We start from the raw sequence: 15,897 nt of genomic DNA on the forward strand, positions 1-15,897 counted from the left end.
TCTAAATACCCTCCTCCAAAGTTATAATTTACCAATTAAAATAAGTAAAATGTGAGCTATTTAAAGATAGTCCCATTTATTTCAGCTAAAACTTCAATGATTTTAAAAATTATTTCAAATACTGCTGCCTTTGTATTTAAAAAAATCAGTCAAGTAAAATTACACAGCTTTCTAACTCTAAGAGCCCTCTTTTCATTGTGCCAAAATACCACTAAAAGTGTTTGTGCAAGCCAAATTTTAAGAGTTAAATGAGTTTAAAAACTGCCATTAGAAAATCAGATACTAGAAATTTATAATGCATCAGCAACACTGTCATTCTCTTATACTTTCAGGATGAAAGATCCTTGCAGTGTTTAAGCAATGCCAACCTTCAGGAATCATTTTTTCAGAGTACATTATCAGTGGTATGAATTAGTATCAATATAAATTTCTGTCAAAAGCCCTGAAATGAAGCCTCTACTTGTAAGGTCATTCTTATAATTCATAATGGAAAATATTTAACAGTGTCATCTTGCTGTAATATTAAGGTTAATTAAAACACCATTTCCACTCATCTGTACCCGTTAAGCTTGTTAAAATATTATTTTTACAAATTCACATTTTGTTAATTTCTTACAGCATAGGTTGTAGAGAACCCTTCTGATCTGAAATTTAAAACCATCATGCTGTAAAACCAGACTCTTTGACTAGCAGCTGGGAAGAGATTTTCTACAAACTCTTTTTAGTTTAATCTGTTTACCCATGGGCATATCTGATGCAAAGTTTACAGTTTCTGGAATGGCTACCATGGAGGTGGTGTGGTTACACAGCCTAGAGCCTCTGGGTTTGGCTTGCCACTACCCCAGTCCAGGTGAGAGAGCTCAACATCACCCCTGGCCAAGTGAGCCAAATCAACAAGCCATTAGATCCAACAAGGCCCTTCTCCTCAAAGTATGTTTTTATCATGTTTTATATGTTAACATCCAGAAGTATAAGCCCTGATTTACACTTCCCCATAAACTGTTTTCAAAAGATCTGTGGCAAGGGTCAGCAACTTACACACCATGGGCTAATTCTGGCCACAACCTGTTTCTGTATGGCCTATGGGCTAAGAATAATTTGTACAATTTTAAATGTTAAAAAAAATCAAAAGAATAGTGTTTTGTCATGTTAAAATTAATATTTCAGTGCCCATAAATAAAATTTTCTTGGAAAACAGCTATACTCTTCATTAGTATATTTTCTGCGGCTGCTTTCACACTACAGCAAGAGGGTCTTTGCATTGTGCAATCTACAAATGCCTCCCCTAAGCAACAAAATGGACTGGGCCCTCAAGCTCTTTTAAAGGAAAACAGGCTTTCCCCTGAATTCACTAATTTCCTCAGGACTCTCTCAAACGCTGGGATTTTATTCTCTCATACTACAATCTCAAAGTGTTGGGAGAGGATGGGAAGGTGGGAAGGGGTGTTACAATGTTATTTCAAGATTTCTCTCCAACTCTCTTATTGAACAAACAAAACAACCCGACCTTCAACTGCACCATCTTCCTTCACTCTAGTCATTCTTCTTCATTCATGGATAACTTCTTTTTTTAAAAGATTTTTTTATTTATTTTTTGACAGAGAGAGAGACAGCAAGAGAGGGAACACAAGCAGGGGGAGTGGGAGAGGGAGAAGCAGGCTTCCTGTGGAGCAGGGAGCCCGAAGTGTGGCTCGATCCCAGGACCCTGGGATCATGACCTGAGGCGAAGGCAGATGCTTAAAGACTGAGCCACCCAGGCGCCCCTCATGGATAACTTCTGCTACAAAAATCCTAGCCCTGGCTGATGCTTACTATGCACGTGCTATGCACACACCAAGAATCTTGGTGTTCCTGAAGAAATCACACAAATGACCGCATCAGCATTAGTATTATTCATAGTCACCAAACTCCATGGTCCCTCAATACTGCCCAGTCACTTCTATTTCATTTGTTTGGTTAAATATCTCCTCTACTTACCACAATGAATATTTCAAACCATCTCTGCTCTCTACCCGGCCTCCCCTCTTCTACTTCCCTATTTATTTTTGGCAGACTACAAGCCTACCTCTTTCTATACCTATTCTCTCCTTTTCCCACTAGTTGGAAGAGTCTATGCTCCTATCTAAGACCAATATTGCACCTATGCTTTCAATTATGTTTGCTCTCAACTTTTAAAGTAGTATATATTAGGGGCGCCTGGGTGGCTCAGTCGGTTAAGTGTCTGCCTTTGGCTCAGGTCATGATCCTGGAGTCCTGGGATCGAGGCCCACATTGGGCTCCTTGCTCAGCGGGGAGCCTGCTTCTCCCTCTCCCTCTGCCTGCTGCTTCCCCTGCTTGTACACTCTCTCTGTCAAAAATAAATAAAATCTTCAAAAAAATAAAATAAAGTAGTATATATTATCCATCATTTCTTCTTTTTCATATATATTCAGCTATTCCTTCTCAATGAGATTTTTCCTACTGGCACTTAAACATGATTAAGCCTATCCTATCTTAGAAATTAAATTAAATTAAATTTTAAAAAAAGAATGTGTAATTGTATAAAAGGAAATTTCCAAATAAAACTGTTTTTGCTACCAGAGCACTAACCTTATACTGACCTCAGGAAATAAAATAAGAAAATCTCTTCACATTTGTAGCAATTCTCTCAGTGGCCTACCCAATATTCATTTTTTGCCTCATCCTTGCTGTCCTGATTTTGTTTAGAGGTTCACTTTTACCGCTTTGGACTCAAGGTAGACTACAGTTACCTTGATTGATCATGGTGGTCCCATGCCTCTTGTCAGGTTGGGAGTAGGCACATAATCTAGTTCTGAAATAAGATATGAGAAAGGGCTTCTGGGAAAGGCTTCATCATTCAGAGGGAAGAGATAGTCCTTTTCTGCCACTGGCCAAAATTGTACCTGGCTGTGCAACAGCCATCCTGTTACCAACATATGAAAGAGCATAAAATCCAGAAAATTAAAAATAACATAACTGGGGGGCACCTGATTGGCTCATTTGGGGGAGCATGTGGCTCTTGGATCTTAGAGTCATGAGTTCCAGTCTCTTGTTGGGTGTAGAGATTACTTAAATAAATAAAACTTGTTAAAAAATGTAACTGGAATCCTATCATGCTATGCTTAAAACTGTCCTACTCCTAGATTTCTTGCTTCCTTTTTGCTTAAGTCTGTTTAAATCAGGATTCTCCGTTATCTGCAGCTATCATCCTAACTCCATAGAAAAAAATTTTTTTTGGCCCAGGTTCCTCAAACGAGGAACATTGTTTCAACTAACTCAATGAGTATTTGTACAGCAAATAGATTACAACAGTATTCACTATATAAACCTCCTAAGAAGCAAATCATTTAATTAAGAACCCAGAGAAGGATTTTAAAGGAAAGTTAGCAAGCTGAAAACTGTGAAAATTAATGGATAATTATGAAATTGGTTCATTGGATTACTAAAAATACTTCACCTTTGGCAATTAATTGTATTTGTTCAGTAGAAGAGAATACAATTTATCATGAATATTTTGAGGAGAATCTGTTTTTACAGATTTTTTTGGCTTACTGAAAGACTGTCAAATACATTGTGAATTTTCAAAGAATTAAAATGTAATAAAATGTACTAAGCATAACTCTCTGATAAGACCAATATTTTACAATGACTTATAATAAAAATTATGATCATATTTTCAACCTGAAGATGCCAGGAGATTGGGATGAATTTGTAACCATCTTATTAAATAACTTAAAGGTACTTTTCTGAATAAATCCTGGAAATAAATTTACTGGCCAGTTATTTGTCTTTTTCTCATAAAAGTGGGTGATAAAATGCATGCCAAATCTAGTTATTTGCTCTTACTAATAATGAACATCACTATGATTTGTAAAAGCAATCATTTCTGGTGAATTTGCAATGTAGGTGTTCTGGCATTTTATTATTTAAAATGTGAATGAGAAGTAGATAACCAAAGGAGATTGTCCAAGTAATCTATTAATACATACTCTTTAGATACTCTAGCCTTAATTGATCTCTTCTTAAAATAATTAAATAACCCAGGTTACTTTAAAATGTTTATAATGCTAATTATACTGTTATTTGCTTTTTAAAATTATTATTTTGATGTACAATTTACATGAAATAAGCTGTACCTATTTTAAGTGTACAGTTTAACGCAGGTAGAAAAAAATGTATCTGGGGCGCCTGGGTGGCTCAGTCAGTTAGGTGTCTGCCTTTGGCTCAGGTTATGATCCCAGGGTCCTGGGATCGAGTCCCACATTGGGCTCCCTGCTCAGCGGGGAGCCCTGCTTCTTCCTCTGCCTCTCCCCCTACTTGTGCTCTCTCCCTCTCTCTATCCCTCTCTGTCAAATAAGTAAATAAAATCTTTAAAAGAAAAAAAAAAAAGAAGAAGAAATATATCTGTGTAACCACCACCACAATCAAGATATAGAATATTTCCTTTACTCTCCAAAATTCCTCATGCTCTTTCCCAATCACTATTCAGTAAACTTGACCCCAAGAAACCACTGATCCCTTTCACTAGAAAAGTTTTGTTTGTTCTAAAATTTCACATAAATGGAATCAAATAGCAAGTATTATTTTGTATCTGGCTTCTTTCATTTACCACAATATTTGTTCCTTTTTGTTGCCAAAGAGTATTCCTTGGTATGGATATAGCACAATTTGTTTATCCACTCATTTGTTTTTGTTTTTTTTAAGTATTATAATTCTATAGTTTCATTAAGTCAAAAACTAACAATGTGGTATTAAGTTTACATTTAAACAAAATTTCACAGAAACGTAACACATGCCTAAAAAGATTTTACAACACAGTTCTAGATGCAGACCTAAATGATGCCAAGAACTGATGGATCTCATGATTCAAGACAGCATTTGGGTATTAGTTAATTCTTAGGATTAAAAAAAATTTTGTTTTGTTTTATGTTTTAAAGTGAACCACTGGCCCAGTATGAAAGTTTAATCTTCTGAGACCAGGGCTTTTGAAATCATTCCACTCTTGAAGTGATTTAGCGAACTTGTGCTGTCAGTGACTGAACCCTGCCACCAATGATTTCAGAGTTCAAAGTTCAAATAACAGGCTTCAGGAGTTTTCTACCCTAAGAGCAGGGACCCTTGCTTTTCCCTACTCTCCCATCTTCTATAGCACCTTCTTCCCCTCCCCAAATACCTCAGCCAGTGGCTTGGATGGGCAAGCTGATGTTTAAAACTTCATTAATCGGAAAAGAAAGGGTCTTCTTATCAATTCCAAGAATAGGCACCTCTAAGACAGAACTACCTGTCTATGTATATGCTCCAATAAGATTTTCCCTCTTCAACCAGTTTCCATCCCCAAAATGGCAACTTTGGTAACTTATTAACTGGCTTAGTTCTTTGTGGGGAACAGCACTAAGCTCAGGCAGGGAATACCTGGGCTTCTAAGTTTCAGGCATTCACAGCTTTTAAACAGTTTCTCACAGTCTTCATTTAGATTGCCAAGGACTTTTTTTGAAAAGATATAATATTCTGGACACACCACTAGTTTATTCTTTCCGTTGCTTCACCATTTCCCCCCTCAGGCCCCAAATTTTAACAAAAAAAGATCCTACCCATCTCTGTTCCTTTCCACCCCCATCCCTCCCACTCCCAAATAATACACCAGTAATAGCCAAAAACTACACACATGCTATGCTGTAAAAATGCAGAGTTAATACTATTGGGAAGAAGGCTGTGGTTTGTGCAGATGCGCTTTGAAAATCTACAGTATCTTTTGCTCTCCCACACACCCATTCTGTAAATTTTGTCTTTCATGGAAGGCCCTTTGCCTTTCTCAGCAAACTACAGAATGGGCCATCTTGCAACACTTCTCCTTCCCCTTCATTGGGAGAGGTGTGTGCAAACTACACAGCATGGAAAGGCTTTAAAACATTTTGGCTACCATAGGGCACAGAAATTATATTGACTCTTCAAAGGACATCTTCTTAAGCCATCTCTATGGTGTCAAGACAAGTGACTCCTTCTCTCCCCACTCTAAACCCACAGTCAGATGTGACAGGAGAGTTAATTCTTGTCATCTTTTTTGTCATCAGCCTCCAAGGGGTAAGAATGCCATGTCAGCCTTTTCTCATAGAAAGATATGACCACTTGTAGGCACTTGACATTGACTTCCATGGCAGGGACTAAGTCAGCCTCATCAGAGTTTTTCCATTTCATCAGGAATATGAGTTCTCTGCTGGATTCTGTAGCTCCAATAACCCTTTCTGGCTCCAAATCACAGGCAAAGACTCCTGGCTTTTCTGACTCTTCTTTCCTCTGTTTTGGTTTGCTCTCCACTCCCTTATCTTAAGAACCAGACTCAGCTTTGTGCTTGCCTCCCTGATTTATCTGTCTCATATGCTGTTTTCTCTGACTATAGAAACTCAGCAATGAGATGAGGGCAATCCAGGTTCTCTTCTGACTCCCACATGTTATCCTCATCTGAGAACCCCTTCCACTGTAGGAGGTACTCCACTTTGCCCTTTACCACTTGACAGTCAAGAACTTTATCCATCACATATTCCTCTTTCTCCTCATCTAGCACCTCCTCCACTTACTTCTTGTTTTGTGTCATCCCCATAGTGCCCACCAGCTTTCTGGTCTAAAGGGTGACGCTGCTCAGAGCAGCACCTAAGAGCCAGAGAGGAATTCAAATGGAGGGGCGTCTGGGTGGCTCAGTCAGTTAAGTGTCTGCCTTCAGCTCAGGTCATGATCTGGGATCCTGGGATAGAGCCCCACATCAGGCTCCTGGCTCGGTAGGGAGTCTGCTTCTCCTTCTGCCCTCCCCCTTGCTTATGCACTCTCTCTCTCTCTCATAAATAAATAAAATCTTAAAAAAAAAATAATAATTTGCCCCAATGTGGGTCTATTTCTGAACTCTGTATATCCTTCCATTGCTCTTTCTGTGTATCCTTATGTCAATACCATTATATCTTGATTACTTTGTAATAAATGCTAAATTCAGTAGTGCAAGTCCTCCAAATTTGGCTATTCTAATTCCTTTGCATTTCCTGAGCTTTCATTGAGCTTCCTGGATCTGTGGGTTGACATTTTTCAGGAACTCAAAAAAATTCTGGCCATCACTTCTTCAACTATATTCTCCCTCTCCCTAATCTTTCTAGGGCTCCAATTGTATATCTATGAGACTGCTTATATTAACCCACAAGTTACTGACACTCTGTCCTTTTTTCAGCCTTTTCCTTTTTCTTCTCTATACTTCAATTTGGATAGTTTTTATTGCCCTCTCTCGAAGTTCACTGATCTCTTGTTCCCTAATGTCTAATCTGCTATTAAACCCACCTGGTGGATTTTTTTTTTTCCTTTTAAGATATTGTATTTTTCAGGTCTAGAACTTCCATTGGTTCTATTTTTAGTTTCCATTTCTCTTCATATAATATTCATGTTTTTCTTTAATTCCTTGACATATTTATAATGGCTTTCAAAGTGTCTTTTACTGGGGCACCTGGGTGGCTCAGTCAGTTAAGCGTCTGCCTTCAGCTCAGGTCATGATCTCAGAGTCCTGGGATGGAGCCCCACATCAGGCTCCCTGCTTAGCTGGGAGTCTGCTTCTCCCATTCCCTCTGCCCCTCCCCTCTGCTTGTGCATGTTCTCTCTCTCAAATAAATAAAATCTTCAAAAAAAAATGTCGTTTACTGTTAAGTCTATTTGGAGGGTCTGCTTCTATTGAATTGACTTTTCTCCTGGATAATGATTACCTTTTTTGGGATCTTTGTGAATTTCCCACATGTTTAACAAAATCTCTCTCCTCTGACACGTCAAAACACAAATGTATACCTACCCTGGGCACACTTCCATAGTTATTTCCTTTTCACATCTCCATTAGTTGTTTTTTCCCTGGTAGTTAGTTGCTTATGCCAAGCCTTATGGAGTTCACCCTGTGCATGAACAACTTAATATTTAGCCAAGGATACAAGGGGACCCCCAAGCAAATTTTGGGAACTATTATCTAAGTAGTTCCTTAATTTATGACATTTCATGGAAAATTCCAGACATTTCCAGCTCCTACTACTTTGATGTCTTTCTCCTCAGCTTGCAGAGACTACTGTGTTTTTCTTGGATTTTCTCTCCTTATACCACAGTCCAAAAAATGCCTCCAGGTATAAAGATGGGGTACATAGTAGGACTCACCTCAAGTTTTCTTCTCTCAAGCTTGACTACTCATTATGTAATGTCTAAAAATCATTGTTTCATATATTTTGTCCAATTCCAGTTGTTTAAAATGGGATGGCTAGTCTCATACTAGTTATTCTGTTATGACTGTAAACAGATATTGCACATTTTTTCATGGTTATGTTAACTCATTTTTAAGTGAGGACACATAGGAATTAAAATGTAATAAAAAGTATATTTGTGGCGCTTTCCCATAATGAAAAAAATTTGAAGTAGAAAAAATGGGTTCCAGTCCTAGCTATTCCAGTTGATCAACTTTGGATAGGGCAGCTATAACTTCTCTAAGTCTCCGTTTTCTGAGTTGCTTAATTAGATGATTTCATAAAATCTGTGATCTTAAGATTAAGGATTATCTGTCCTTAAGTATCATTTGTAAAGTAAATAAATCTGCAAACTGAAAATTCTCATTTGCTTTTATTTCAGCTGAGGAAATTCACAGTCCCACCCCTCACACATAGGATTTTATTCAAGAAAATAAATTCTGATTACCAAATAATTACTATAAGATTCTAAAATAATCCAATTGTAAAACCCTGAAATTGACAATAAATAGAAGACAATTGGCTATCTACGGCCTCTTGAAAATAAATTCCAGTATCAAATTCCATATTTTAAAAAAATCTGCTTTCATATTTTAAAATCTGATATTAATCCCTGGTCTGAACACTAGACTAATTTTTAAAACAATAATAGTATCAACGGGTTTTTCCCTCATCTATCATAAAAAGCTCTTTAAAGAACTTCTAACATACTAATTATGCACGTCCTCCCCTGTCGGAATCCATGGTGAGCATCCTTAATCAAATTTTGTTACTCCAGGTGCTCCCTTTTGAATCTCTTAAAATGTTCTCTAAATTCCTTTACCCACACTACTGGAAAAAATCTCTGCTGTTATAGTTACTGATCTGTGTGTGAACATTCCATAATAATGCTATTATGTTGTATTTTTTTCAATTGAGTTGTATGTTTTAAAACTTGAACATTTTCTTGCAGGCTTTTTGTGTTTAGGCTTACTATTTTCCCAATTAACAAATGTGAGCATCATAAAAGTCTGGATTTTCCTTTGACTTAAGGGTATCCATGATTTATTTATACCTTGACAGAAATATATAAGATATTCTCTCAATCCTTATGTGGTTTTTTAGTAGTAACAGGGAAAAGTCGCTATAATGATATATGTTTACATACAAATATTAAGGGAATGTTTATTTCTTCTAAGTCAGAGTTGCCACATGGACTACTCCCTGCTAACTTGTAGAATTTTTCCTCTTCCTGATTTCTTAACTTCCTGCATTAGTTCTAATCTAACAACTAGTGATCTAATTTCCCATAAGCTGTTTTCTATGTCATCCAACTTATTTTCTTTCTCATAAACCACATCAGAAGTATAGGAAAACAAACAAGGGATCTATGAAGATTTCCATTAATCAGTAAATGAAGTTTTAGAATACCAGAACAGGAGTTCTCAAACTTAATGGGGCTAGGAATCATCTGGACACATTTGTTGAAGTTCAGATTCCCAGGCCCCACACTCAGGAGATTCTTAATTCAGTAGGCTTGGAGTGGGGGCCAACAGTTTGAATTTTTAACACATAGTCCAGATGATTTTGATGCAGGTATTCGGTGGACCATACTTTGAGAAACACTGAAGGCCCTTTGTCTGCAATAAGTATCTTATGTCTCCAGGTGACAGGAAAAATTATTCTATTCTCACTCAAGTAGACTGAAACTATGTTTTCCAAATCAGATGTACAAACCTCAACACACTGCACAAAACAATCCACTGGGATAGAAAGAAGATATTGGAATTATCTTTTCACCTAAAATAATCAGCTTTATCAATGTTAAATAAGAGATTGATACTTGGCATTTTGAAAAAGAGAAAGAACGAATCAGAAAGGAGACTCCAGTAACAAAAATTCTGGGAGCCAGAGGAAAAATAAGTAAGTAGTAAATGATTTAGCAGACCAGAAACTTCAAAACCGAAGCTAGCAGAAGTAAACTTGCTTTGTATTGCAAAACCCCAGAAAGGCACTCACAAATTTGAGCCATCAGATACCTCTAAAAAGTAGGCTGAAAATAAGTTGACTATTTGTATAAAAAGCACTTAAGCCCCTCAAACCCTCCCTGAACACCAAGCATTCAGGTAACTATACTTCTGCCATCAGAAGAGAAGACAGGAGATTTGGTGTCTGGAGAAGCTAAACCACAGGAACTCTGAAATCAGAGGCACCAGGCGGAGCTGAAAAAGAGAGCAGTTTACTGAAAAGAGAAGAATTAAATGAAAATCTACATACTGAAAATGTAACTCTTAGTCCCCTTTTCCACTTGGCTATGAGATTGCATTGGCAGATTCTCGCTGGAGAAACTGATCAGCCCCAAAGTAAAGACAAACACTGACAACTCCCCCCACCCTAAAGAAAAAGCCTAGTCAAAACACTCTCCATTGCAACCCATGCCTCAATAAGACGTCCCTATACTCAAGAGCTTTTCAACTGGTGTTGAGCTCTTCACTTTTAAATATTGATGGAAGGTTAACCCATCTTTAAGAAAACTATAACATGAAAGACAGAAAACAAAAACAACAAACAAAACAAATACTTAGAAAACAGAGATAGTGCAGGAAGCAGAAGCAATAATATTCATTGGGTTAGAAGGTAAAGATAAGGAAATCACTCAGATAAGAAATTCAGAAGTTCAGGTCAGAAGATCCAACATATAAAAATAGGAGTTCCATAAAATCAGAACAGAAGAAGAAAAGAAAAAAGATATTGTCAAAGAAGTAATTCAACAAAATTTCTCAAAGATAAGGGTGAGACTTCAGACTGAAAAGACATGGTGAGTGAGTAACTAGCACATCTTGGAAAAACTTTTGAACCCTGGGAAAAAAGAGATAATTCTAAATGGTTTTGGAGGGGAAAAATTAAAAGCAGGTCACCTACAAAGGATGCGGAATCAGTATGGTATCAGACTTCTCAATAGCAACACTGGAAACAAGAAGCAATGAGAAATACCTTTAATATTTGGAGGGAAGAATGATTTCCCAAGATCTCAAAAAATTTATCTCCCATGTTTTTTTTTCTTAGAAAGCAACGGGAATATGTGTCTAATAGACTAAATGAAGACAGAGGAAGATTAGAGAAGTGGGAGAGAGGGATCCAACAGAGGAGAGAAGGAAAGATAATCCCCAGGCTGACAGTGAAGGGAGATCCCAGGATATAGGTTATAGAGAACAATCAATTCAAATTGGACCAAGGGGACAGGGCACTTTTTCATTGTTTCATTCATTCATTATCTTTTTCATTGTTTTCTTCACCACTGCAATCTCATGCCATTTATGATAGTACATAGAAAACCAAGCAAAAAAAAAAAAAAAACAAATAAATAAGATATAACTATTAAGTGCTGAGGGAAAAAAAAGTATTTCTCATAAAGGAGATGATATCCTATATAATAAAATAATCGATACAGTTAATGCCACTTCTTTGGCAATGAATCTAAGAGATAATTGATGGAAAATAAAACTGATCCACCACCACAATGCTAGCCTTAAAAAGTTATTTATCTGGAGCAGATATTTTTCATTTTCCATTAACTTTGTATCTTGTGCCCAGAAATTTTTCTTAATACCTTTTTCTACCTCTGAATACATATGTTTAGCCTACACCTCACAGTAGCAGGTGCCGTGTGATTATTAAACCATACCAAGTAATTCTAAAACCATCTGATTCAAGTTGCAAAGAGATGGGCCATAATTGGGATTTCCCGAGTTTAGAAGAAATATATCACTTTGGCCCTCATTTCAAACTTCTTAATTATTTAACCTTTTAAAATAAGTAAATGGATTTCCTTCTGATTTGCACTTAAGATTAAAATATAGTCATTTTCCCATGGCTCCAGTCTGAGCTCAGAGAAGACTTTTATGCCTTAACTAACTTACTGTACTACCATCTTCAATAATTTTCTCTTTATCCCACTGCAATAGCCTTCACCATATTAGAGTCTTTTACATCCTATTCCAGTTTTTTATTACTTCAATATAACCTAAAAATAGCTCCTAATCTCTCACCTTCCTAATATTTTATCATAAAAGAGAAAATAATTTGTATTTCTCCTATGACCACGCCAGTTTTTTATTCCTTTTACTGACTTGGTAGTTAATCTATAAATATGGCATTATCTTGTGATTATCAACAAAACTTTCAAAAATTTAAATTTTATTTACAAAATAATTAGCTAGCCTTACTTTTTCCCTTCAAAAACTTCTATGGATACTCAGGGCCAGGATTCTGTTGCTTCCTATCCTTTACCTTGTTCATATAAATGATATTTATTTATTAAGTATTTTTTATTTGAAGTATAGTTGACATACAATGTTATATAGTTTCAGGTGTACAACACAGTGATTTGATGGTTCTATACATTATGCAGTGCTCACCAAGATAAGTATAGTTTCCATCTGTCATCACACAAAGTTATAACATTATTATTAACTATATTCCCTATTCTATGTTAAAAGCGATATTTCATCAAATAATTACAAATATGCTTATTACTGAATCATATCCTGAATTTTATAAATTGTGAAAATTCTTTAAATTTTACAAATTGTAAGGAGAAAAAAAATAAGCTAAAGAATTGCTTGATCATCCAGTTTTAAATAAATTTCTCTCTAGAGTCAAAAAGAAAAATACCAGTGATGACATTTTTACTTATACTCAACCTTCCATCTAAGAACATGTAATCTTTGTGACTATTACCCCCATTTTACCACCAAGGCATAGAATTACAAAGATTGAACTGAAGTGAACTCAAGAGGTTATCTAATCTAGCTTCTACCTCCAAGAATGACTGCATTTTAACAATCCAAGAGATATGTCCATCTTCTCTAGTTTTCAAAATCTCCAGGAAAAATGTTACAACTTGCCTTAGCAATTTACTCTGGTGTATAATATCCCTTGTTTTACTCATAATCCAAATCTGAAGATAAGAAGGAAATAAAACCTGGTTTCCTAGATTCTCAGTAAACACTTACCCAGTTGCGGTTATAAAATAACCACAAAAATAAGAAGATGAAGAAATAAATATTTCAATAAGAACAATTTCCAGTATCTAGTCAACTATTCACCTGTTTCAAGCAACAGTCATTTTGAAAATACTCTGGCATAAAAAAATGATTTATACCTGTCTTGATTTCATAATAAATCTCTCCCTTTAGTAAGAGAAATAATTTCTAACTATTAGATGTATATTTATAAGTCCTAAAGATAAGAATAGCATATATTTATTGGGAACTTTCTGGGTGCTGGCACTCCATGCATAATATCATATTGAATTTTCATGTCATTTCTGTTAGGTAGGCACTATTGTTATTCCCATTCTTTAGATGACAAAATGGAGGCTTGGAGAAGGTAAAGTGTCCAAAGTCTCATAGATTCAATGACAAAGCCTGGGTTAAAACCTAGACAGTTTGGTTATGTTTCACTGTCTCTCTAATACGTATTTAATAAATTTTAGTGTTATTATTAGGCTGCTTTAAGATTGGTTGAGAAGCCCTTATCCGTAAAAAAAAATTTTTTTCCTTCAAACTCCCATTAGTTCCGCCATATTTCTGTCAGACCAAAGATGATCTGGGAAATATACGCACCTCCTAAAAAACATGCATTTATATGACAAAATTTGTTTCTTAAAGTTTGTTTGATTGTTACATGATTTTTCTTAGACCCATCTAGATTTGCTTTTAAAAATGCATATGGATACTTTTAAAATGAATCTTAGTTATTTTGGACTTTACTTACTCATTCCAGAAGCAGGGGTTCTTCCAGGTCTTACTATTTTTATTATTATTATGTTTTAAGATTTTATTTATTTGAGAGAGAGAGAGAGAAAGTATATAAGTGGCAGGGAGGGCCAGAGAGAGAGGGAGAAGCAGGCTCCCCGCTGAGCAGGGAGCCTGATGAGGGGCTCCATCCCTGGATCCCCTGAGATCATGACCTGAGCTCAAGGCAGATGCTTAACTAAGCCACCCAGGTGCCCCTAGGTCTTATTATTTTAAAATGAAAAGAATCAGGGGCACCTGGGTGGCTCAGTCGTTAAGCGTCTGCCTTCGGCTCAGGTCATGATCCCAGGGTCCTGGGTTTGAGCCCCGCATCGGGCTCCCTGCTCAGCGGGAAGCCTGCTTCTCTCTCTCCCACTCCCCCTGCTGTGTTCCCTCTCTCGCTGTGTCTCTCTCTGCCAAATAAATAAAATCTTTAAAAAAATAAAATGAAATGAAAAGAATCAGATTTTAGATTTGAAGCTAGATTAGATTGGTTTCAATCTAAATATTTTATAAAATATTATAACCAACTAGAATGTTCTCTAAGTGTAAGCATAACTTTTAACTAGGTAAATGGCCAACTATATGTTAGCCAAAGAAATCTTGTTGCTTTACTGAGGTAATTTATGTTGTTAGTATAGTAAGCATGCTTCTAAACAGCTGAAGTTTTACATTCTTTATAATACCTTCTTAATATTTCAGTTTATTAGTTGACACTGATATTTAAAAGAAAAAAAACCAACACATTTCAAAAGCTATGAAAACTTTGAAATTTAATTTATACTTTAATATTTCATACAACATTACCTTTTCCATTGTTTCCTTTCCCACTGTAATCTCATGCCCGTCTTGCCCCGTGCCATTCTTAAAGAACAGAATTCGGACTGAGGTCTTCTCAGTAAGTTCCTTCATTCTATCAGAAAGAACAGGCTTGGTTTTCTGTCTTTTAACATCAGTAGGAAGCATCAGTCCATTCATTGTCCAAGTTACTTTCTTCATTAACAACAGATGGTCTAGAAGAGAATTTTTTTTTTAAAGTCAAGTCAATATTTGGCTTCAAAACTAGAAATGGACACATCATATTTCCCCTCCCCCTCTTACCTATATCATATACACTGGCCAGTCTCCATTTAGATGCTGGTTTTCTGAAATGCTACCACCAGCTTCCCACTAACCGGGACATAAGCTGTAGCAAGCTGTCTGCTCTGATAGCCTGCATAAATCATCATTTCTGAAGGGAACAGATGTTCAGGGTATGAAAGAGTAATACCACAATTTAGTCCTAATTAAAATTCACCTTAGCATGCCTCTATCGCTGATCAGATGCACGGGGCTGAAAGGGTCCACTGAAAGGGTCCAAGGTCCTTTGCTCACTATAAAACAATATGGGTCCTGAAATTTTGTGTTCTTTAGGGTTGGGAAAATGCTTTTTTTCCTCCTTAATATGATTTATTATCCATGTTGTTTTAAAGATGATGACCTCCAAGTAGTAACCTTATATATAATTCTTCTCCTGTGACTAGAATGAAAGTGCCTTCTAGGACATCTTTGGTGAGAGATTCGTAATATTTCACTAAAACTGAAAACCAGCTCTGCATTAACAGTTTACTTTGACCTATACATTTTCAAAGATGTGTGCAGAATTTAAGTTTCAAAACTCCCACTCATATTAATGGCAGTGAAACTAAATTACTATGTATCACTTTGAAAATGTAAGGGTAAGAACAGAAGTGAAGTATATTGCATAGTAAAGTTGCTATCAGCATTCCTCTCTTTTCAAAGGTTTCATTTCATAAATAAATAATTTACACCTGGGTTATTTTTTTATTTGTGCATTCAATCTGTTTTAGATTATATTTTCTTTTCACATA

At 36.2% G+C, this 15,897-nt stretch overlaps 1 protein-coding gene and 1 pseudogene across 1 annotated transcript in view; both read right to left on the bottom strand.

Annotated features, from left to right (window-relative positions):
* The window catches only part of DCDC1 (doublecortin domain containing 1), a 465,966-nt gene that overhangs the window by 393,159 nt on the left and 56,910 nt on the right, over positions 1-15,897 (bottom strand). Inside the window, exon 7 of the mRNA XM_032415097.1 lies at positions 14,834-15,039. Within this exon, the coding sequence (XP_032270988.1) occupies positions 14,834-15,039 (206 nt within the window). The remainder of the gene's footprint in view (positions 1-14,833; positions 15,040-15,897) is intronic.
* Positions 6,043-6,598, bottom strand: LOC116638924 (annotated as a pseudogene).

This window comes from Phoca vitulina, unplaced genomic scaffold, assembly GCF_004348235.1.
Source record: "Phoca vitulina isolate PV1807 unplaced genomic scaffold, GSC_HSeal_1.0 scaffold16, whole genome shotgun sequence".
NCBI lineage: Eukaryota > Metazoa > Chordata > Mammalia > Carnivora > Phocidae > Phoca > Phoca vitulina.